The sequence below is a fragment of the Gossypium hirsutum genome, chromosome A12 (genome assembly GCF_007990345.1).
Source record: "Gossypium hirsutum isolate 1008001.06 chromosome A12, Gossypium_hirsutum_v2.1, whole genome shotgun sequence".
Classification (NCBI taxonomy): domain Eukaryota; kingdom Viridiplantae; phylum Streptophyta; class Magnoliopsida; order Malvales; family Malvaceae; genus Gossypium; species Gossypium hirsutum.
The window spans coordinates 86,331,253-86,356,626 of record NC_053435.1 but is presented as its reverse complement, the minus strand read 5'-3'; the positions used below and the strand labels follow the sequence as shown (position 1 = coordinate 86,356,626).

Here is a 25,374-nt window from a genome sequence, read left to right as displayed (position 1 = left end):
ATGCGAGTATCATGCGAGAAATACGGGGCATTCCATAGAAAACTGCATTGCCTTTAAGAAACTGGTTGAAAGGCTTATCAGTATGGGCATCGTTAAATTTGATGATTCCTCCACTGCGGAAAATCCATTACCCAATCATAATTGACGAGTGGGGTGAATGCAATGCACAAGCAACTGAAGAAGGGACCTTATTAGATGTTCGCCCTTATAAACCTGGGAGTGTTCTAAAGAAACCTTTGTAGTATTTAGAGCTTACTCAGAGTAATATTCAAAACACACTTGTTGCTTTCAGCCTAGAGCAACAAGAAGTCTTTCGTGAAAAAGGTTTATGTCTGAACGTCATTATTTTAATGGAATGCATCTTTGCGATCTTTTGAACTAATATTTTTTCATTGATTATTCTTTTATTCTTCCATCCAAATCATTCTTTCATTCATTCATAATCATACTGTGCAGATAATTATTCTTAAATTCATACATTCTTTATATATTATTTTGTACCTACAATAGGTCCCTGGATATCAACGACATGAATGACACTGCTACAGACTTAGAATCTCCTTTTGAGCGAGACATGTGTTTAGAGGGATCTCACGACTTTGAAGTTGACACAGAGCGTAGCTTATCTCCAAACTTGTTGAGGATGGTAGAACAAAAGGATAAACAGATCCTACCTCTCAGTGAATCATTAGAAATTGTGAGCTTGATAATAAAACCTGCACAACAGCACGATGTCAGAAATTTACAGTGCGAACGATGCAATTCTTTGCCGGGGCAATGCCTCTCTCGTTGAGTCAGCATAGCTTTACCCATTTGAAGTTGAGTTTCCATCCTTTCAAGATGTTGTTGGATTTTATCCTGATTAAAGATAGAGATCCAAATTTTTCTGTCGTAGTTGCGTCCCAAAAGGGCTCTATGAAAGAAATCTGGTACCAAAGAAGGTTTCTCACATACAAGATGAAAGTGGAAGATCTTATGTGGAAGACTTTAGAATAACATTGATTCTGGTCGAAAAGCATGACCAGAACTTGCCTAATCTCATGAATTCAAAAAATCAAAAAATCAAAAAAATCAAAGTCAAAATAGGAAAAAAGAAAAAAGGAGAGGCCAAGGCGAAAACCCGCAAAGGGCGCTTTGACCAAAGGTGGATCTGAGTTGAAAACCCGAAAAAGGACGACTCAAATTTTGAGCACAATGGGGCATGGACGTCACCATTATCGAGGACTTCTAATGGGCATTGTTTCATTTTGAGAGGCTACTGCATGAGCTAAAGTCATCGTATACCGATACAGAATTTCAGAGAAGAGAGTATTGGAGAATGCATTGAGGTTAAATAATAGCACGATAGCTGAAGTCTCAAATTAGCTCAGAAGTGGACACCACGATTCGTCACTGAAGTTCCTAGAGTTGAACATCAAAAATTGAAGGAAAATGACTGAGACTTACGAAGATTGACGTGAGAAATTACCATTTACCCTCATTGTTTGTCGAACATCGGTACTGGGGCAACACTTCTCTTTTGGTTTACAGGATTGAGGTAGTTCTACCTATTAGAATCCCCTCATTGCTTGTTGAAGGGATCCAATCGCAATGTGATCAGTTGGCCCTAGGAAAAGGGTTAAAAGCTATTCATCAGGGTCAGATGTACCATAAATAAATAATATGAGCCCATAATAAACATGCTCGTCTCAGAGAATTCCACAAGAGGGCTGGACGTTGAAAAAGATTCTTCCTTAACGAAAGGATTCTAAAGGGAAATGAATGCCAAACTAGGAAAGTCCCTATGTTGTAAAGAAGACCATTTTTAGAAGAGCACTGATCCTGAGTGAGATTGCTAATCCTATAAACTCGGATCCAGTCTAGAAACACTTCGTTTAAAGAAGAAGGAAGGACCAAGGAAAACCTGCAAAAGGGCACTTCGTCAAAAAAAAAAAGAAGAAGATGAAGATGAAGATGAAAAAAATGAAAAATGAAAAAGTAAAAATGGAGAGGCTAAGGGGAAAACCCGCAAAGGGCACCTTAGGCCAAAGGGGATTTGAGTTGAAAACCCGAAAGAGGCGGCTCAAATACTGATCAAAATGGGGCATGAGGTGATATAAGCTGCTCAAGTTTTGTTCATATTGAGGCATGTGTTGATCTTGCCATGCCTGAATCAACAGGAAAGGATAGGCGACATCTTGGGGGCATCGACAGAGCATTGTAGATCTCCTAAACACATGTCCAACTCAAAAGGGTCTTCAGAAAGTTTGTATAGAGAAGTCCAAGCTGTGATATCTGGGGCACCCAATTCTCATGTTATTTGTTGTTCTTGGAATACTTTTTCTTTCTTTCCAAGATATACATTCCCAATTCTTTTGTTGTCCTTCTTCACTATTTTCGATAATTTGTTCTTTCGAGCTATGCTCAGAACCAACTTTATTCTTATCCATTGTTATGACCTTTTTTGCAAGCATTGGAATAATGATTAATGGACTAATAAAACTTTCACAAAGGAAGTTTTGCATATTACTTTGAAAAGTTTCTAAATAATACAGGAACCTGAAACAGGACTATTGTTTAGAACATGCCAAATTTGAAGGTTGGAAATTTGAGAAGGAAGAGTCTAAGTTTGGACTTTCTCTTTGGATTTTGTTGACAAATGCATTGATTGAACAAAATGACAAGATGTCGTGTCAATGAAAAAGCTTAAATAAACAAGCAAGCAATGATCACTAGGCAATAGGAAGAGGTTACCTCGGAGAAGAGAGCCTTCATTTGTGCATGAGTCTTTGAAACGACACCCTGGAAATGGTGTAAGGGGGACCAGAAAGATTAAGATCCTATATCCTTGAATTGTGATAAAAGAGGATTGAGGAAAAACCATATTTCTACCCTTGGATTGTAGTGGGAGAATGATGGTACAAATTTTGTGCCCTAATAGATTAAACTTTAAGGTTTACAGTGGGGGCAACCAGATTAAGTGTTTCTTTGGATATACCAGACGAGCAAAAATGCGTTGTAGTACGTCAGTGATAAAACCTTAATAAGTTTTTACGTGATGTTAACCTAAGCATTAAGGAATCATCTTCATGACATTTTGCATTCATTCAAATGTCATTCATACATATCTAGTTAGGAGCATTTGATTCATTCTGATTATGTCATCCTAATCACTAGGCACAATTAGGTTCATAAAATAGAACATACAGGTCATGTTCCCCAAGGGACAGATCAATGAAGTTACAGATCTTGCCTTCCTACATTGACAGCGAAGCAGATCGAAGACACAAACCTTGCCTCTTTCGGTTGTGATGGAGCTGGTTGAAGACAAAAGATCTTGCCTTTCTACATTGACAGCGAAGCAGATCGAAGACACAAACCTTGCCTCTTTCGGTTGTGATAGAGCTGGTTGAAGACAAAAGATCTTGCCTTTCTGCATTGACAGTGAAGCAGATCGAAGACACAAACCTTGCCTCTTTCGGTTGTGATAGAGCTGGTTGAAGACAAAAGATCTTGCCTTTCTGCATTGACAGCGAAGCAGATCGAAGACACAAACCTTGCCTCTTTCGGTTGTGATAGAACTGGTTGAAGACAAAAGATCTTGCCTTTCTGCATTGACAGCGAAGCAGATCGAAGACACAAACCTTGCCTCTTTCGGTTGTGATAGAGCTGGTTGAAGACAAAAGATCTTGCCTTTCTGCATTGACAGTGAAGCAGATCGAAGACACAAACCTTGCCTCTTTCGGTTGTGATAGAGCTGGTTGAAGACAAAAGATCTTGCCTTTCTGCATTGACAGCGAAGCAGATCGAAGACACAAACCTTGCCTCTTTCGGTTGTGATAGAACTGGTTGAAGACAAAAGATCTTGCCTTTCTGCATTGACAGCGAAGCAGATCGAAGACACAAACCTTGCCTCTTTCGGTTGTGATAGAGCTGGTTGAAGACAAAAGATCTTGCCTTCCTGCATTGACAGTGAAGCAGGTCGAAGACACAAACCTTGCCTCTCTCGGTTGTAGTGGAGCTGGTTAAAGAAGCAGATCTTGCCTTCCTACATTAACAGCGAAGCAGATCGAAAACAAAGCCTTGCATCCATCGATTGCAGTGGAGCTAGTTAAAGAAGCAGATCTTGCCTTCCTGCATTAACAGCAAAGCAGATCAAAAACAAAGCCTTGCCTCCATCGGTTGCATTGAAGCTGGTTAAAGGTTACAGATTTTGTCTCCCTAAGCCGTAGCGGAGCAGATCAAAGACCGCAAATCTTATCTTCAAGTGTAAGGAAGCGGATTCAAACCACAAGTCCTATATCCCTGACCTGTAGTGGAATAGGTTGGAAATTACAGATCTTGTCCCCCTGAAGTCACAGTGGGGCAAACTAAAGCCAGAAATCTTATCTCCTTGAGATTACAGCGGAGCAGATTGAAGCCAGTAATTCTATCTCCCTGGTTGGCAGTGGAATAGATTGAAGATTGCAGATGCTGTCCTCTTAAGAAGTAGTGGAGCAGATCAATAATAATGAACCAAACCACGAATCTTGTCCCCCTGAAATTCTTGCGAAGAAAGATTGAAGCTACAAGTCAGATCTCCCTGAACTGCAGTGGAGAGGATTGAAGCGACAAGACACAGTGGATTGGAATAAAGCTACTTGAAGGGAAGCGCCAGAAGAAGTCAAGATATGGCGAGATCGGGCAAAATGGGCCTTTCTTAGTCTTTGCTCTATTATCGTTACACGACAACGAGCAAAGAGGGGCAGCTGTTGCAGGCCCATTTGCCCGGGCCCAAGAAAGAAATAAAAGGCCCAGCACCCTGGCCCAACAGCCAAGCCCACATCAGACTAGGGTTTCAGAAACTGAAACCCTAGTATCCCACTTGCCGCTGCTCTCTGTCAGCCGCACGTCCCATCGCCATCTACCGCCACCAACTCCACCATCAGCCCCTGCAACAAAGAAGCAAACACGCAAGCAGCAATAACAGAGAAAAGTAGAAGCAAAATCGGTTATAAAGAGGCCGAATATCATCTTTATAAGCTCTCCGATTTTTGTAAAAAAAAAAGCACTTATTGGCAGAAAGAAATGAAATAAAAAAAGGTTGATTACAGTGCATCTCTTCCTTATTTTTTGTTTACGTTCCTTTTTTATTTTATTTTATTTTGTTTCTTTTTCTACAAAGATTTCAAAAGCAAAACAAAACGAAGGGAAGGGAGTTTTACCTGATTTCGGCGGAGGTGAGAAGGAAGAACCGAAAGGTCTCTTCCGATTTCGGCCCTTTTCGCCAGGATTTCGGCTTTTCTAACTCCGGATATGAACCCAACTCGAAAAGAGGGGTAAAATAGGCCTTTTTGGACTTTTCCAGCCACCGCAGACGGTGGCACCATCGCCGGCGGCCGGTTACTGGCGCGGTGGCCGACGGTCGGACCTTAGGCATGAGGCCGGACTGCCCAAAAGGGCTTGAGAGAGTTTTTGAGTTTCTTTTTTAAGAAAAGTGAAGAAAATGAGAAATCTGAAAAAAAATTTGATTTTTATAGCGCCTGGAAACGACGCCGTTTTGGCCAGCTTCATCTGGCCCCAAAACGACGTCGCTTTACTCCCTAGCCCGCGCGTCGACCCGACCCAACTCAGGGGAGCCGCGTGTTTTCTATCAAGGGGTTATTTGTGATTTAGGCCCTTCCGCATTTTCGATTTGATTCAATTTAGTCCTTTTACGACTTTTCTTCATTTTTTAATTTGGATCGAAGATTTTTCCCGTTTTTTAATTTGGTCCTCAATTTGTTGGACCCCTGGGGAGGGGACGCTTGGCCTGAAATTGGGTTTATTTCCCATTAGGTCCTTCGCCCTTTCGCGCCTTTCCATTTTGGTCCTTATTTGCGCATTTATTTACTGTACAAATGCCCTTAAATTTTTTTTATCCCAATTGGGTCCATTTCGTTATTATTATTATTATTTGTACTTATATTTTTTTATATATTACTATTATTATACCATTAGTTTAATATTATTGTTGTATTTTATTTTATATTCGCTTATTTAAATTTTGAATATATTTGTCCTATTGTTATTAATATTATATTTAGTTATATATCTATATATCTTATTATATATATCCATATATCTTAATATATATATGTGCATATATGTACATTTCTCTTTATAAACATTTTTTAGCTTATATATATACATATACATGCACACATTCTTATAACTTTATCTATATATATATATATATATGCATTTATACATACTTATATTTTATATTTATAATTTATCTATACATCTATATATATACCTATATACATACTTTTCTTTTTCTCACGAATATACATATATATATATACTTAAATTTTTTATAACTTCTATATACATATACATGTAGATATTTATATTTTTATATCTCCTAATACATATATATCTTTCATATTTTCGTAATTCTATGTATATACATACATATGCATATTTCCCTTAAATATACATGTACATATACATGTTCATATTTTATAATTTTCATCTATTTTCCTTTATTGTTTTGTATGATCATTTACTATGTATTTATATGTCTATTTTTTATGCTTCAGTTTATTTATTTATTTATTTATTTGCTATGGAATGTATGATTTATTTATTATTCGTTTTGTTCATTTTTTTATTTACATAATCATGTTTATTATTCCGCCATGCACATGAATATCATATTTTAAAAAAGGGAAATATTTCCAAATAAGGCAATATTTTGCGTTTGGAAATTCGAGGAACGTGCCCTAAGGTACTGGGTTTCGATTTCTCGTTCGACCAAATAGCTAAATATCCTTTTAAAAACTTTTCAAAAATAAGGCAATGTTTTGCGTTTGGAAATTCGAGGAACGTGCCCTAAGGTACTGGGTTTCGATTTCTCGTTTAACCAAATTGTCAAATATCCTATTGAATTTAAACTCATGCCATTCGAATTTTTTTTAAAAAAAGGATTGTATTTTAAATTTCTTTCAAGTTTTCAATCTTCGACATTAAGACATTAACTAATCAACTAGGTACCAATTCTGGGCGTTACGAGGGTGCTAATCCTTCCTCGTACGTAACCGACTCCCGAACCCGTTTTCTAAATTTCGTAGACCAAACTTGTTGTTTTAATAAAATTAAATTGTTTATTAAAAACAACCGCTTTTAAAGGTGACCCGATCACACCTTATCAAAAAAGATTGGTGGCGACTCCCATTTCCCGTTTCATTTTTCAAAACCCAAGTCGACCCCGTTTCAAACAAAAATGGTGTCAACAGCGTGAATGAATTTAACTCAAAGAGATTAAGGATATCTTATGAGGGTACCACACATATGACAAGTTCAATGAACGAGCATATATTAAATTTGCTTTCGTAATGGTATAAAATAAGTGAGAGTTCAGTTATGATACTTTTAGTGAATTAACTTTATGACTAAATAATATTGTAATTAATAGACTTGGAGTCAGAATTTAATTACAAATTATTTGAGCCCTAATTTTATATGTTCAATTGATGTGATGAATAAATGAAAACGAATATTTAGATAGTATTATTTTCTGCAGTGAATGCGTTTTCTCGCTAAAAGCAAGAGATAATTTAGATACTAAATTAATTTCTTTGAATTATCATTCAATTAATTGTAATTAAATCATTTAAGTTTGAATTGGAAATTAAATTATTTAGTTATCATAATTTTATTGAACAATACAATTAAATCTATTTACTCAGAGGTTCTAGTACGATAAAGTCGTCATGACTTTAACATAATTAGAATTGGGTTGAGGAACTAATTTAATTGAGTGAAATAAAATAAATAATATTTTGGAAATAGAAAATTGATTATTGGGTTGGAGAAATTATATGCGTTAGTTACAAGTCTAAATAACATGTATAATTGTACCCAATAAATGAATAAACCCACAAGGCCCATTTAATACATGATTCATGGCAAACATATGAAATTAACAAATTCAATAACAGGCAGCGGTTGGTTGATTTCCATGTTGTCAATTAACCTTTGGATTGGGGATCTAAATCACTAATATTTTTAAATTGGCTCAATTTTACCTCACAGGCCCAATTTTACCAAATTAGACAAATTAGTCCAGTTTATCTCTCGACCTCACCAAACTAACATGGGATGATCAATTTTATACCTGATAAGATCTCCTTGTGATCTCACTTATCTAAATTTTATCTTAAGGGCGTCAATCCTAATTTTTGAATTCTATTCGATTTGGTCTAAATTTTACAATTTAGTCCATAAACCCAAAAATCAACTAACCAACATTTTCATCAACAAACCGCTTAGGATTTAGCTACTCGTGCTCATATCTAAACTCACTAACAGAAAATAATCAAACAAAAATGACATTAACTTAAACTAAAAGCAAAGTAATAAAAACTCAAGCTTTCTTGCAAAAGCTAGGAGAACACAACAATGGTAGTAAGATAGATGAATAAAAATACTAAATAAATTATTTTTAACAAATAAAATGAAAGGAAGCCGAATGATATTAAACCAAGGATTAAGGTGTGAATACAAAGAAAGTTGAAGTATTAAAAGGCAATTAACACCAAGCTATAGTAACTTCAACCAACTAACTAACTTAACATAAAACTAGAAAAGAAAAAGCTTAAACCCTAAAAGATGTTAAAAGTTGAATAATGTGTAAAGTCTCTTTTCACTCGGCCAAAAGAAGGCTTTTTGTTCTAATTACAACCTAAAAAATTGTACCCAAAATGCCCCTCAACGTGTGTTTTTATTGGTATTGGAGTTGGACAAGGACTACCCCTGCATTCATTTTTTTTTGTCTCCTTTCTTCAAGGATATCGTGATACCTACGTCAGTCTTGAAATGGAAGAGCCTTGGGAGGTCGAGTATCTTGATACCACTTTAGATGGCATCAATCCTCTTTATTTCAGCACTGTTAGAGGTATCACGACTTCTATGCTTTAATATTGTGATACCCCTTCTAGATGGTGCTTTCATTCACGTTCGGGCCACCATCGACTCTCTACAACACTCAACCAACCGTTAGGGCCCCTATGATGCATTTGGCCTATTCGGGTCTCAAAAGTAGCATAAAATACACTAATTCACTTATTAAAACAAAGATTAAAACTAAGTAAAATCACAGAAAATACCTTTAAACTGCTTAAGAATAAGCTCGTCAAATGTAATAGAGAGCCTAATTTGACATATCAAATTACAATAGATTAGTATCTAAACTTCTAATTTATTACCTCCATATATATAGACTTATTTAGATAGCATCTATAATAAGGTATCAAAAAAAAAAACAACCCACAAATCACTTATCATTTTAAATACTAAATTTAATTACCTTGAAATCTAATGCCCAACTGTAAACTCAATAGAACATACAAAATATATGGAAAAGTCGATAATTTGCACTAGAGTGCAAATGTTATTTACACAATTGTGCTTCTGTCACTTGCACTAAAGTGCCACTATCACTTGCACCGTAGTGCCACTAACACTTGCACCCATAAAATGTTTCCTAATGGAATGTCATCTATATCCTACTAATTCTCATTTTGTCTACAAGGGCATTTAAACTATACAATTTATTTACATTTTCTCAACAAATAAAACAATTCAAACTTTACTATTCTTACAATTTAGTCCCTATCTATATAGAACCAACAATTATCAAATTACACTTTGACATTTATTTTATTAACACAGCATTTCCCTTAAATATTTTATATCAGTAACCATTTCACCTATCTAACTTTTACACTCTTTTCAATTTAGTCACTTTTCTCTAATTTCATTACACGTACACTTTTCAAAGCATTATAAGAATACAAATTCAGTTTCAAATAAATTTCATGAAACATATCATCATTTCCATATACACATAAATCCTATGAATATCAATAAACCAATTTATCAAGTTTTCATTTTGGGTTTAATTAGAATAAGTAAAATTCTTAATATACTTACAATCAAACACTTGGAATAAGTCATTTTTCTTCTTCTTCACTCTTTTAAAATTCCTTTGCCTTTATCCACAATTTGCTCTTCACCTCTGTTCTCTTTCTCTTCATTAACACAACACATATACACAATATTTAATATCAAAACAATAATCACATACTATTTCCATGCACTTATAATGAGATTGACATGAAATCCCTAAAAAAAACTTCATCAACTTACCTTACTTTCTCAATCCTTAACTTCTCTCTTCTCTCTCCTCAAATATGTATTCTAGCTAACTTCACAAGAGACTTAGCTTGTCGTGAAGTTGTTCTTGTGATTTCACTAAAAATCTATGAAGAAATTTGAAGTTTAAAGCTTGAAAGGTTTAGAAATAGAGGAAAAGGGACTAAATGTAAGAAAATAAAACTTGGTAAAAATGGAAGAGACAAACTAGGAAAGAAAATGAAAGATGACAAAGGTTAACCTTCTCTTTTTTTTTCTTTTTCTACATCTTTCCATACAAAATATCTATAAACTTCTTTCTTTTTTTTGTATTATTAAATTTATTAATAATAATTAATTAAAAAAATCAACTCATCATCATTACTAACAAATGGTAGCTATTCACTCTTAATCTCATCCACATTTCCATGTATTTTCATGGTCAATTTACCCTTCTAATACTTCTTTTTTTTCTCATCCTTCTAATCAAGTCTTTTCTTATTTCTAATGTTTACATTATGGCCTAACACTTCTTACACTTTTACGATTTAATCCATACCTTGAATTAATTTCCCTAAATTCAAAACCCTTTTAACTTCTTATAATATCCAACTACCTTCTTCATAATTTTTTTAAAAAAAAAACTACTATTTTATCTACTTCATCTACTTCAAAGAATTCTAACACGTGTAAACCCGAATTGACAGGGTTCTCATTTTTAGGGGGTGTCAGGGATGTTACAAGTACTTTCTTACTTTATAATGATGGTATTACTAATGTAATAACAATAAAATGGTTAAGTACTAATAAGTATTAAAGTTTGTGTTGATAACATGAAATAAGATTTAATGAAGGTGTTATTTTTACTCAACAAAAGAAAATGAGTTAATCTAAGTTAAGGCTAATCATAGTAACCATGTGACTTAAGCATTGTTAACATTAAAGTACGACTTATTATTAAGTTAAATGAGCAATATGGTGTATTGTAATATAGCAAAGTGAAATGGCAACAAGCTGTAACTTTTTTGTGCTTCCCAGTATCTACGTGTTATATGATAGTGAGTACATGTGAAGTGGAAATGAGGCTTGTTTTAGCGCTAAGTAAATTAAATATGATATGTGAGTATATGCATACTAATTATATTCATGTGAATATTTAATGATGTGAAAATGATGTTAATAATAATTATGTCTTTGTAAACTTGGTAGAATAGTTAGGATATAATTGGCATGTCAATAGGAATTAGATTTACGCGCTTTGGAATGATGATGTGGTGTCTTATAGCATAGCACTTATGTGCATTGCAGACCCCTTTTTATGTGTATGTGTTGGTGTGTTAAGTGGATACACTTTTAAGTTCAATACATAAGGAGTTAGGTTGGTAATCCCGTGTGTCCAAATCTTATTTTACTAAGGTTGATAGGCTATGATTCTTAATATGTACACTATTGTGTTTAATGAACAATTATGTGAAGTGAACTTAATGTGTTATAAGAAAGATTATTTCTTTAAACAATTAAACCTGTAATGAAAATCGTATTGAAAGAAACTTAAGTGAAAATTACTTGAGTAAAAGAAATGTGATTCTCTTTCATGAGCTTAATGGGTATGTGTTTGTGATTGAGTATATTTTTTCTTATACATGCCTTATTTGTTGTATTTTGACTAATGTTATATATGCTAGACTAATTCAATTACTTACACCTCATACTTGGTAATAAGGTAAGGGAACTTATTTTCTTGAGATTTTACTAAGCAATTCACTTAATGTGTCATTATTTTTGCGCATAGATTTGAAAAGAGTTTGAGAAGGCAACCCACTTTCTTGGATCACATCAATGCCATTACTAGTCTTAAAGAGTGTGAAACTACTGTATATGTAGTTGTGACTCTTAGTGGCTTGTATTTAAAGAGTCATTTATGTTGTGTATAAATTAGGTTTTTATTACTATATGAATATTTGGCATTGGATGTTGTTGATAGTTGTTTTGGGGAATTACTTATGGCTAGCCTTAGTGCCATGGTTGATGTTAGTTAAATTGATATGGATTCTTATTAATCACTTGATAATTTGGATTATTGGTTTGAAATGATGGTTTGTGTATATTAAGCATGTGATTTATTCACGTGTTTAAATAATTTTCATAAGTCTTAAAAATTTTACAAATGAAGTGTTATTACTTAGCAATATTTCGAGCAGTAGCTAGAGGATCCAAATAATAGATTTTAGCCCTTCCAATGGAGGGAAAATTGTCCAAACAATTGAGCTTTTTCAAAAATGTCATCTAGATGGTAGAAATAGCTTTTTGTTAGGCATCAAGGTTGTTTTGAATAGTACAAAAGGGCATTGATTACATGTTAAGTTATTGAAAGTCCATTTCACGTAATTGTCATATTCAAACACCTAAGAGATGATTCAATATGGTTTTTAAAATATCTTTAAGCCTTTGAAAAGGTTGGAATTTTGTTTTACAAGACTATTATTAAATGGTTCAAATAGTTATTTTGTTAAAAGAAATTTTGTAAACGCTAAGATTAAATCATTATGACTTTACCTATTTGTATTAAACATCGGTTCAAGTGAGGAGTGTTATACTTGGTGACTCAACTAATAATTTCCAAGATCTAAAAATTATAAATCATGAATTTGAAAATCTAAAAATTTCAAATCTAAATCCAAATATAAATTTCCGAGATCATACCCATATCTTTTTATGTCTAGAATGATATATAATAAGATTCCATATGAGTCTCAAGTTATGTTTAAAAATTATCCATGTCAACCTCCATTTCTTGAAATAATTTAATATTAAAATATATTTAAAAAATTAATAGCAAACCAAATTTTTTAAAAGAAGTACAATAAAAAATATTTTTTTTAAAAAAGTCATTTCTTTTGTTTATTTTCATACCCGAAGATATTTTCAGTTTTCTGTTTCCTTTTTTTCCTTTTCTCCGGAAAACAGCAAAGATCCAACCATATTCCCGGAAAATATTCCATTTTACAATTTTCTCCTTCACCGTTTCCCCCCTCTCCTCCTCCTCCTTTCTCTTTAGTTATAAAATGGTGATGCATAACTATTTCCAGCCTATTTCAGTTAGTTGATTTTTGTTACTTTTATGCTTCATTTGGCTTATTGTTTTTCATGTTGCTACACTACCTCCGGTGGCATTTTTAATTATATTTGTTAGTTGGTCCAGTCTTGTTTATAAATTATGTATGTGCGGTGACAAGTAGTAATCACTTTTGCTATCAAATTTCTCTCCTTTGCAATCTCTTTATCTTTTCTCTGGAATTTCTTCCCTAAATCTATTTATCTTATCTGACTAATGGGTCTGCATCAAATCGGAGTTTCTTTGTTCTTTTTTAACTTCTTCATTTGGGTTTGATCGGGAAAGAAAATACTCAATAAGCTTTTTAAATTTCGATGCAACAAACAAAAGAAAACAATCCATAACCGGAGGTCAAATAGAGGGGATCAATTAAAGGAATAGGTTTTTTCCCCTCTTTTTTAAGGAAACGAGGATATGATGATGGAAAGTGGGAGACAGGATAGCATTGCATTTGGAGACTACAGTTATCGAATGAATGAAAACTATGGTAAAATTTCCAATGACTACAGTGTTTTAGAGAAAGAAAAGAAACAAAGCTTGCCCTCTTCGTCGTCACCCCGTGCCGGTTTCATCACACATCTCATTTCCCGGTTCGACACTCTCTCTGGTGTCGCTATCAAGTACGACGTTGAGGTAACTATTATCCATCTCTTTATTTCTTTAATTAATATTTGAACTTTGAAGATTCTCAAATCATTTTTTCTAAGAAGAAATTGAGTAATGGTAAATTAAGAGTTGAATCTAATCACTTATTGGAGTGTTTTATTGTTTATTGTTTATGGTTTGTGATGAATTGACTAATTGTTGTTGTTGTTGTTATGTTTGTGGAATAATCAGGTAGCTGACATAAAGAAGATGAATGGTCTTGTTACAGATCGTCAAATGTTTGCTCTTAAGTCACTCCGGATCCCTTTAACAGGGCGGCATCCGCCATCACCATGCTCGACAAATGGTTCCGATACACTGAGGTATATATTATGTCTTCTTTAATACAATTACTAATTGTTTTCCCATTTCCAGCTTGTGAACTTTAACATAAACCTCTTCTCCATGAAATGTATTGCTAAAATAATAAGCATTTTCATATTAGCACTTGTGTATTTTATTTTGTTTGTTTGATAAGGAGAGGGGGAAGGGGTTGTCCAAGAATCGGACATGGGACTTGGTGTCAACCAAGACTTCGTTACAACAGAAGTCCGCACCTGTGTATGTTAGAACTTCTTAACTTAGAGCGCAATTTGGAAGAATTAGTCTAATTCAAGAGGAAGTGGGTTTCTTATAACAGTCAGCTAAACTCATGCTTTATAGCGATGCATTCTTATGATTATGAGTTTATTAACTTGAAATTTTCTTTTGGAAATGCCTTCTTGTATCATCTTATGGTTATGCCTTGAAATCTTTATTTTCGGATTTGTTCTAACTTTACTTGAAGAATTGATGCTCTTTATGTTTGTTTCTTGTATGGTAAAGTGTTATGCGCCTTGGCGTAAGATCTAGTCACAGGTCTAGACGAGAAAGTATCCTTGCTTCGACCTATGGTTACTCAAAGGCAGATTCGTCTTTGACTGAACCCCCTTCCCAAACTAACGGTTGTGATAAAAAATAAAACCCCCTTTTATTTCATATTGGCAGCCTTTTTATAGGCTGTTAATTACAAAGGAAAATCCTAATCTAATTCCTAATTTAAAGTCCTAATAGAATTCCTAATTTAAAGTTTATAAGGAAATAAAAAACCTAGTAAAACTAAAACTCCCAAAGAAATTAAATAAATGTAGAATTCTAATTCCTATTCCTCCGTTGATATTGTTTTCCAATGAAAACATCTATATCATAATGTTGTAAGAACTTTATGTTAGATCATCTTAATACTAATATTGATGAAGTGCACTCACTTATCGTGTCTGAGAACTTTTAGCAAACGAATTATTGCAATGTTGCTAAACTATTTAAATTGATAATATTTAAGGATTTATTAAATCGTTTCATTCCAGCAAATGTTGTGATTTAGTAGTTCTATAATTCTTTAAGGTAATGACCTTTCACATCAGGACCAACATCCAACAACTTTTTCTTGCTCAAACAAACTGCAATTTCAGTGTAATTACTGCCCAAATGTTAATTACATTATGGTAACTGCTTTTAAGGTAATGACCTTTCACATCAGGACCAACATCCAACAACTTTTTCTTGCTCAAACATACTGCAATTTCAGTGTAATTACTGCCCAAATGTTAATTACATTATGGTAACTGCTTTCAAGAATATTGGATGATTGAAATCTAGGATTTTACCGATGGTCCTGCTTAGCCTAGCCTAGAAATACTCTTTATTTCTATGTTGTTCCCATAGCAGTAATTTTAGAACTCTTATGTTCTTGTGACATGGCTTCAGATTGTGATAGTCCTTTAGATTTAATACCCTAAAGGCATCCTTAGAAATATTATCTAAGAGGCTGCTTGTTAAGAAATTGATAGCCAATGTCTTAGCTGAGTTGTTATGCATGTAAGAAGTTCTTTCTAATTTCTCTCATCTGTAAAATCCTATGAGATGCATCTCTTAGTTATGTGATTCCGAATTTTGATCAGTTGTTTGACAACTCTTTGCAGGCAAAGCAGTACCAACATAACCCCAGCGCATCATTTGCCTCCTGAATTGTTCCAGTCTTTGAGACTGAAGACAAGTCCTCGAAGGCTCTCCTCAACAATGAGCTCGTTACAAGGTTACTATGGCCTTGAAGCAACAGAAAAAAAGAACAGGTATGAAGGTTTTGAGATGGCAGTATACAGGAAAGGAGAAGCTCATCATCTGGAGGATGGTCCGTTCCTTAAACCCTCCTCTGCTTCCAACCCTCCCTGGGAGCTTCCCTGGAAGTTTAGAAGCATAACTAATGGATTTAATGATGAGATAGCAGATATAATGTCTGCTGTAGAAGCCAAAGATGGTGGACCTGATCAAGCAAATGAGAAACTGGTCCGAAGACGGCAGAAATCTGAGGCAGACTTGACTGCTCGTACCCCTGAAAGGCTGTTGAAGGAGGACAGTACCAATGGTGGAGGATATTCAACAATAATAGCAAAAGGCTTGGCACTGAGAACCAAAGCTGTTAACCGTACTAAATCAGGAGCTGGTGCTGAGTTTGCCGGTTTCAATCCCATGCCAACAGGTCTTGGAGATGGTTTTGTGGTTGCTGGATTCTCCCAAGTGAGGAAGTCATTGAGTACATCTAGCTGGCAAGATCAAGACCATAGCAGCAGCAGTTTGTCATCAGTGTGGCCAGCTGCATCCAAATGGAGTCTTAAGCCTGATTTGCAAGGAGTTTCAACGGTAGGCGATACAATAGCTATTTTTGATGGATTGCCAAAACCAATGTCGGCTCGTAAAAGCAAAGCTGCGCTTGATTAGCTTCCCTTGTCCCTCCTTTCAATCATACATTCCCATTTACATATCAAATCCCATACTACAATTTATGAGGACTCTATTCGCACTTACATCCTGTGGAGTACATAGAAAGAGAAACAAAGTCCAACAACAGAAATACTTACCTTCAGTTTATTTTAAATTGTGGATATATATACATGTTTCTGTAATCAGTGTGAACCATTTCAGATGAACCACATTATTAAAATTCAAATTCAATTAACAACGTTGTTTCCATTTAATCACTACTATTTATATGCAATTAGCTAACATCAGAATAATCTAGAGTCTTGAAATTGAGTGAATGTCTTAAGTAGTGTGTTATTGTAGTCGGGAATAACTTTGGAATGGAGGATTTTCATGGAAAATGTATTATCAACCTAACGAGAATGGGACCCAAAAAAAAAAAAAGCATTAGCAAGAACCGAGAAAATTATGCGGAAATCCGTCATGCCAACTTGCATTTAGCCCTATAAATAAATCGAAGAGTTGGCATCATTCAGCTTGAGATATGGCTTGGTTGAGTATAATTTAAGAAACTCGAGTATCTCCCAAGTATTACGGTCTCTTATTTGGAAATGAGTCACCGCATAAGTATCAGATTTTAAGAAAAACGTTATTTCGGTTCTTGTTTGCTAATGATTGTGTGAATGAAGTAGCTTGTCGCCTCTTAGAAGTTGCCTTCTTTTAATTTACTGAAAATCTCTACTTGTTCCATTCATCAACACAATTTACCTCTTAAGTAGAAAATAAAATAAGACGCAGAACCTAAATTCATGTTCTTATAAGGATAACAAAGTACCCTAATATCAGGGAAGTTTTATATAAACTAATAAAGAAATTACAGAAAACAAAATCTCAATTAGTACCCTCTTCTTGCTTCTTAAATGATGCTTTGCCCACAAGGACATCGGATGACCTTTTTTTTCTTCTTCCCAAAAATCTTGCTTAAAAAAACAGCAATTTTCAATTTTGAAGTGAAAAGTATCTTTGGAAGTTGATTCAATTTAATGATAAATTTAACCACTAATGTCTATATGTTTTATCAAAATAACCCTAATTGTATTTTTTAGTCTTTTTTTGCCATTAACTTTTGTTCTTTTCTTCAATCTGTTTTTTCTAATAGATTTAATGAGAGTACCGTTAAAAAAATTAACGGCAATGATGTGAAATTTCATGTAGAATATTTTTAGATAAACCAATAAAATAATTACACATGAAAAATAATAAAATAAATAATACATTAAATTTAAAAAATAACTCATAATTTAAATAAAATAAACTTAATTATCTAAAAAAAATTAACTCAGTAGAAAATTTTCTCAGTAGACAAATATATGAAAGATTAATACATTTTATTTATTAAATCTGTTAAGAAAAACAGATTGAAAAAAAGAACGAAAGGTTGATGGCCAAAAATGGCTCAAAAATATAATTAAGATCATTTTAACTAAACATGCAAACGTTAATGAGCAAATTTATCATTAAGCCAACCCACTAAACCAACAATTACAGCGGTTCCTTTGTATCCTCTGGTACCACTTTCGGTTCAGTATTCTCTATTTTCAACTAGAAAAGCTTTTTGCATCGATGGCTCGACACAAACAACAAATCACAATTGTATCAAAGGCCTTTTGCACATCATCTCGAACGAAGAAAAGAAATGCATTACTAGATGCAAATGTAGCCTAAGTTTGTGTGTCTAGAAGCGTCTTTGTCGATGTTTACATAATTGATAAAATCAAAACTGTGCCTCCACTAACACGTGGAAGAAGGCACCTAAAAGACGGTATTCTAGTTGGCAAAGAATTTTTCATATCTATGGAGTCAAACAAAGAGATCATTCAATCCATTGTATGTCAGGAAATCAAGTTTGATGTATTTTTGGCACTATTCCCCCCACCCATGTTGCCATCGTGGACCATTGTATGCCCACTGCTACTTCTACCATTGGAACCAACACCAGAGTCTGCAACCTGGTCGCTTGTGCAGTTTGAAATGCCTTGGTTAAAAGTTTTTGCCTGTTTTCCATGTGAGAACTCGTGAAGCAAAGGCCTACATTAGCTCCGGCTTCGCATCAACACGTCACTTCCTACGAAGCAAGTTCCGAATTTTCTCATCAAAAGTTTTCTTGTCCATGGTGCCAGGATCTAATGCCAAATTCTTTTGGCTGGAGTCTAGGATCGAGTCAATTGACGAGTAACTTTGTTCAAAGGAGCCATGCCTCTTGGAATTCTAAAGGAACTGCCTAGCTTTAATTTACTGGAAATTTCAACTTGTTTTATTCATAAATAATTTTCATCTATAGTTTATAAATTGGGGAATAAGATGCCAAAATCCTAACTTCAAGTTCTGACAAGGAAAACAAAATATGACATCAAGGTATCCTGATATTAGGAAAGTTCTATTTAAACCAACAAAGAAATTCTAGGCAACAAAATTAGAATTAAATCCCCTCGTCTGTTGTCCGTTTCTTGCGTCTGACATAGTGCTTGCCCACAAGAGGATCGGAAACATTATACTCTTGCCTACTAGCTGCCTCAAGATGTTTCTCTTTCACTTGGAAACCTAAGAAGCTAAGAAACGCAAGATATCTCAGACTAACTAACCTACCTTTATCCTACTGCATAATGTCCTTGAAAGATCTTCTCCTAAGTAATTGGCAATTGAAAATATAAATCCAGAGATAAACAACCAGTAGAAGCTTCATCACACATGACATGGAAACTAAAATGCAGGTGAACAAGTCAAGATCCTGGCCTATATTAGGCTCAACACATCTAAACAACAATACGTATATAGAGAAAGAGATTCATTCACTAAATCAAATGAAGAGGACAAGGAAAACTCTGTGTGCACTTAATGGTTTAATTTCCAGGGTAAGCAGATAATTTAGAGTATATTTTCAAAGCCAACAAGAGCTGCAAGAGAGAAAATGGGTGGACAAAGGTTCAATCAGGGAAGGTGGAAACTAAACATATTTTAATCATGTTGAAGGTATTTAGAGACCACGAAATGTGATGCCTATATTTAGAGACATCAAACATTCATTTTTGTTTCCAATCCAACTTATTGTGCAAATAGAAGCTTATCTACATTCAGAGAAATTAAAACAGGACAACCATCGACATAGCCTCAAAGCTAAAGCATTAAGCCCATGCATCCAATACCAATAGATATAATCCTCAGTCATGTCTACTTTCCAATAAAGTGCACATCCCTTACTCAAATAAAAACGTTTTCGAGCAAAACTTGATGCATATGATCTCAAAAAAAGAAAGTACTGATTGAAATATTAGCTAGCAAGCTACCTAAATCTCAGAAATTAATTCCAGAAGCATAACATCAATCAACAGCTAAAAGAGAGTTAACCATAAGATTGAAGAACAGTAACAATTAATCAAGAAAGAGCTTACTGCCTCTAATCCTAATTGGAGCCTTTATCTTTGCTGTCTTTGCTATCTTTGGGTTCATTAGCAACAGCATCAGTGACCAAAGCCATTGGCCTTTGATCAATTACTTCATCAATCAACCCAAACTCTTTAGCCTCTTCAGGGGTCATAAAATAATCCCTATCCATATTCTTCTGAATTATATCAATTGATTGTCCTGTATGCTTGCAATACAAAGCATTCAATGAATCCCAAACGCGAACAATCTGCTTAGTGTGAATGGTCATATCTTTAGCCTGCCCACTGTATCCACCAGAAGGCTGGTGAATCATGATGGTGGCACTGGGGAGGGACCGCCTTTCACCCTTTGCTCCCGCAGCTAAAAGGAGAGAAGCCATGGATGCAGCTTGCCCCAAACAGATTGTGTTGATTGGAGACTTAATGTACTGCATCGTATCATAAATTGCAAGACCTGTACCAAGAACAACACTAAAAATATTATGGAGAATTGTGATAGAAATGGGTATTATTGGAGATTGGAAAGTGAGAAAAAAGGAAAGACCTGCAGTGACTTGACCGCCAGGGGAGTTGAGGTACATGTTGATAGGCTTGGATGGGTTTTCGGATTCGAGGAAGAGGAGCTGAGCCACAACGACGTGGGCGGTGTCGTCGTTGATGGGTCCGTTGATGCAGACGATCCTTTCCTTGAGGAGACGAGAGAAAATGTCGTAAGCCCTCTCGCCGCGGGAAGAGTGCTCGATCACCATGGGTATCAAGCTGAAGGAACGGGAATGGGTGGCCACGGCGGTGGCGCTAGTGCAAGAAATGAGGCGTTTGGTGGTTGAAAATAGGGTCCTCATGGCTGCCTCCACAGGAGATCGGGCTAGGGATTTTAGAAAACGCCAAAGGACCGATGCCCAAATTAAGATAGGTTTCTCTTGCTATAGTAAGCACAACCAAACTAGTCACTCAGTTTTTGTTTATCAGGCAAGAATGCTACTGCAGCAGCCAGCAGCTCATAAATGGATTATATGCGTATTTATATCTGGATAATTTACTCATTGCTTGAATATTACCCAATTCCAACTTACTATTCAAACAGCTTCACCAATTCCAATCCAGTTAATCTCAAACCCAAAAATAAACAACAACAGTTGTGGTTAAATAAATAAATAAATAAAAACTAAACTAAATATCTATGATGATCCCTCAAAAACCCTATGCTAAGGATAAATCTATCGTAGTATTAAAAAAGCGAAACTTTAACTGTTTTGAGGCTTAAATTTTATTTATTCAAATTAATCCTTCAATTTGTCAATTATTTTCATACTAAATCATAAATTTGATAGTTATTTTCATATTAAAGTTTAAATTTTTAAAAAATATTATGGTACAAATCCGAAAAATTTTCAAGATAAAGAAAAAATTCAAACTTTTAATGCAAGAAAAATTGTCAAATTTAATTAAACCAAAAAATAATCAAACTTTAATGTGAAAAAATTCCAAAAAGATCTAACTCCGCAAAAAGAAATAAAATATCCAACTGTTTTACTTAATTAATCAGATTGTTTTGCGTTGAGATCTTATTTATCTTTCAATTTCCAGAGCTAAAATGGATCAAGAGTGCTAAATTCAATTCCTCGTTCATGAAAAATATAGCAAAGATTATTGAAGTTCCAAAAACAATTAAATTAAAATACAGTATTTAAAACAAATGGCGACAATGAGATCAAACGATGCCATTAACTATTAAGTGCTTAAAGAACACCATATCCCTCGGAAAACATTACATTAGAAAAACAAAAATTCCATACTGTCTTAAAAGGTTCCCAACAACATGACATGACATGAAATAAATAAACACCATTTAGAAAAGAGATGTTCCCTTCCCCTTCTTGTCGCCACCAATTTCAAAATGCTTGCACCTCTGCAACAACACAAGACACAAACACCAACACATTAGCTCATCAAGCAAACACATTGGTCAACAAAGGGTTTTTCTCAATGCACAAACCTTGATTGGATGTTGGGATACATGCTTGCAACCCTGGCATTGCAGCCTCAGCACAATCTTCTTGGTGGTCTTGGCCTATTCAAACCATACAATGCCATTAATATTATATAACATGCTAGGAGTCTTGAGAAATAGCAATGATCAGAATGACAAAATGAGTTAACTAAACACTCCTTACTAACTAGTACCAGAAGATGCAGAATAAGATATTAGATCCTCTCTCAGCCTATCGAGAAATAGCAATAACTAAACATCCTTTACTAACTAGTATCAGAAGATGCAGCATAAGAATTCTAGATATTTTGGTTATATAACTAATCACCAAGCAAGAGACAAAAGACAAGGGAAGAGGAATTACCTTCTTGTGGAACACTGGTTTGGTCTGACCACCATAACCTGATTGTTTGCGATCGTAACGGCGCTTCCCTTGAGCAGCCAAACTATCTTTGCCCTTCTTGTACTGTGTAACCTTGTGCAAAGTGTGCTTCCTGCACTCCTTGCTCTTGCAGTAGGTCTTCTTCGTCTTAGGTACGTTCACCTGAAATAATACAAAGTCACACGTATTCTCAAAATAAAATCCAAATGTAATAAATTTATCAACTCCTTTCTGCAATAAATACATAGATTACACTTCATTGACAACAAAGAAAAAAACAGCTCAGCCACGAACAACATTTACCCTAACTTTGCAACCTCATCGACAAATTTCATATTAGGATTTCTAAGAGAAACCCAATGCTGAAGTCCTTATTAACTAACAGATTTGAAACATCCTAAAGTTATCATTGATTAACCAAAATAGTATAAAATACAGATATTTAAAAGAGATGTCTTGGAAACAATACAAAACTAATAACTTAAGTACCATATCGATGGGAAAGACTACGCTAAATGCCAAATAGACATAATTTCACCATAAATTTTCTCAGAAAAAGGAAAATGAAAATGAAAACGAAATCCCAAACTTTTCATCCCAATTCTCCCAACCCAAATGTTCTTATAGAATCTTTATCCTATTTGATAAACTCCATTTTGAAACACTTTTATGGAAAGAAAAAGTAGATCCAAAATGGATGCCCAGAAGATAAAGGAAAACAAACCCGGGGGGGGGGGAAGTACCATGGCTGCGGCTGAAGATGAGAGTACCCGAGCTCTGTTTCGGTGAGGATGGTAAAATTAGGAGTCCGCCAGTCTAACCTAATAAATATACTGATTTCTCATTTTAGGGTTTTTGAGGGTTTCAATTTTAGGCTTTGAGTTTTGGGCTAAAAAGAAAATGAAGCCCAACTATTCTTTGTAGATTTACAAACTTTTATACACCCAAAACCAAGTTCCACATAAAATAAAAATGGTATAAGGCGTAAAAAATCTTTAATTTTTTTCAGAAAATGTAATTAAGTCCTTATATCTTTTCACTCAATTAGATACTTAAATTTTTAAAATGCATTAAAAAAAGCCTTTAATTTTTTTAAAAATATATATTTAATTATTAGATAATTGGATTAAATATTTTTTATTCGAATTTGGTAATTATTCATATATTAAGGTTTAAATTATTTTTTGATTCTAGTTAGTCATTGAATTTAATAATTGTTCCCGTCTTATTAAGGTTTCACATTGGGGCTTAAGTTTTTTCTTTCAAGTTAATCCTTAACATTTTCTTAAAACCTTAAAATTCAAAGCCTGATGTGGAAATATTAGCTAAGTTCATCCCCAATTAGGGAACAGTTGCTAAGTTTAGAGAATAAGTTAAAAAAAATTCAAGCCCCAATATAGGAAAATTTATCTAGTTCCGGCCCTAATATAAGAGTAATTACCAAGTTTAAGAACTAACTTAGACCAAAACATAATTGAAACTCCAAAATTAGAATTGTTGCAAAATTCATACCCCAAATAGTGATTTAATCCTAAAGTATTCTATAAAGTCATCTACAGGAAGCTTGAACGTTCAATAAATGCTCCAGTAACTTATAGTTACCATTACTTCCGGAAATCAGCTTGATAAACAATTTAAATTTAGGATAAATTACACTAAATTATTCAAAATTTTTCATTTAAACCGCTGAACTATTTAAAAATTTTCAAGTCACTAGACTATTATGTTTTTTTTTTTTAAAGTCTAACTAGCAAGCTTCAAACGACGATTTGACAATCGGTATGATGGCCTAGTACCCATCAATGAGTAGAAAGTTGTTTGGATTTTGCTTCACAAATTCATGATTTTCAAAGATGTTTCATGAAAAATACTCGAATTGTAAATGAGAAAGGGAATGAGAACTTCTAATTGGAGTAAGCGGTGTGAACAGTGAAAGCGATAAAGCAACGATTTTAACATCCCGATGAATTAAATGAAAATTTGTTAATAATTCAGTAATTATTTAGTAACTTTTTGAAGTTAAATGATCAAGACGTAAACTTACTAATAGTTAGTGACCTCAAGTATAATTTATTCATAATTCTATCAGAACCTATCTTATAGATGGACTTGAATCTTTAAATTTCATGTGTTGTTGGGGATTCAGCTATAACTATAAATAGAATATTTCCCCAATCTCTTTTGTATCATCATTCATTGAGTAATTAAATACAAAGAAAAGTATTTACTGTATTTTTTTATGCTGAATTATGAGCTTAGGCTAACCTAGGTAACTGGACAACGAATTCCCCACCTTAGACCTCATTGGTTGAGGTCCAATTAAGATATTGATTTTGAGATAATGTCGTAGATAAGGTAAAACAATCATAGTCAAAGTATGTATGAAAATTTTACTGAGGGCCACATCAAGTAATTGCATTTAGTAAAAAAAACTGTCAACACAATTATAGATATGCTTATAACTGGTGAAACCATGATTGAAGGTTAGAAGTGCTCGTGGCATTCAATATAATGACTTGGGTTTGGATCCAACTTAGTGTCTACAAGTGGTTGAGAGCAGAGGCAAATTTCCACATTAAAATTGCCCAAACCTTTTAACACTTTCACTAATTTGGTAAAAGCATACAACTGTCAAATCTCAACTGATCAGCAAAGTTTAAAAAAAGGTGCTGCTAAAATCAGTACCATCGGATTACCTTATTTGTAAAGAAAACAAATTCAATGTCTATTTACATATTTAATTAATTTTATAATTCCATATACTCCACAAACTTGACCATGGATGTTGATAATTAAATAAAATGCAATTTTAGATGGTAATAAAATAATAAACGAATTCAAAATTTAGACAAATTAAACAAATCAATATTTTTTTTTAAAATAAAGATATTAAATTTAGTCTAAACTCAAATATTGGATGCTC

At 34.1% G+C, this 25,374-nt stretch overlaps 3 protein-coding genes across 3 annotated transcripts; 1 reads left to right on the top strand and 2 right to left on the bottom strand.

The window, feature by feature from the left end:
- Positions 1–13,030: 13,030 nt before the first annotated feature.
- LOC121210935 (uncharacterized) lies at positions 13,031–16,804 on the top strand. The gene is made up of 3 exons (XM_041082965.1): positions 13,031–13,885; positions 14,090–14,220; positions 15,859–16,804. The coding sequence occupies exons 1-3, from the start codon at positions 13,667–13,669 to the stop codon at positions 16,652–16,654; spliced, it is 1,146 nt and encodes a 381-aa protein (XP_040938899.1). The 5' UTR covers positions 13,031–13,666; the 3' UTR covers positions 16,655–16,804.
- Positions 16,805–19,868: 3,064 nt separating this feature from the next.
- LOC121203022 (ATP-dependent Clp protease proteolytic subunit 2, mitochondrial) lies at positions 19,869–21,298 on the bottom strand. Its single transcript, XM_041082964.1, has 2 exons — positions 20,624–21,298; positions 19,869–20,533 (listed from the first exon to the last, which is right to left on the bottom strand). The coding sequence occupies exons 1-2, from the start codon at positions 20,919–20,921 to the stop codon at positions 20,097–20,099; spliced, it is 735 nt and encodes a 244-aa protein (XP_040938898.1). The 5' UTR covers positions 20,922–21,298; the 3' UTR covers positions 19,869–20,096.
- Positions 21,299–21,785: 487 nt separating this feature from the next.
- LOC107946105 (60S ribosomal protein L44) lies at positions 21,786–23,361 on the bottom strand. Its single transcript, XM_016880309.2, has 4 exons — positions 23,195–23,361; positions 22,434–22,613; positions 22,076–22,150; positions 21,786–21,988 (listed from the first exon to the last, which is right to left on the bottom strand). Exons 1-4 carry the CDS (start codon positions 23,195–23,197, stop codon positions 21,929–21,931), a joined length of 318 nt encoding a protein of 105 aa, XP_016735798.1. The 5' UTR covers positions 23,198–23,361; the 3' UTR covers positions 21,786–21,928.
- Between the last annotated feature and the right edge of the window lie 2,013 nt (positions 23,362–25,374).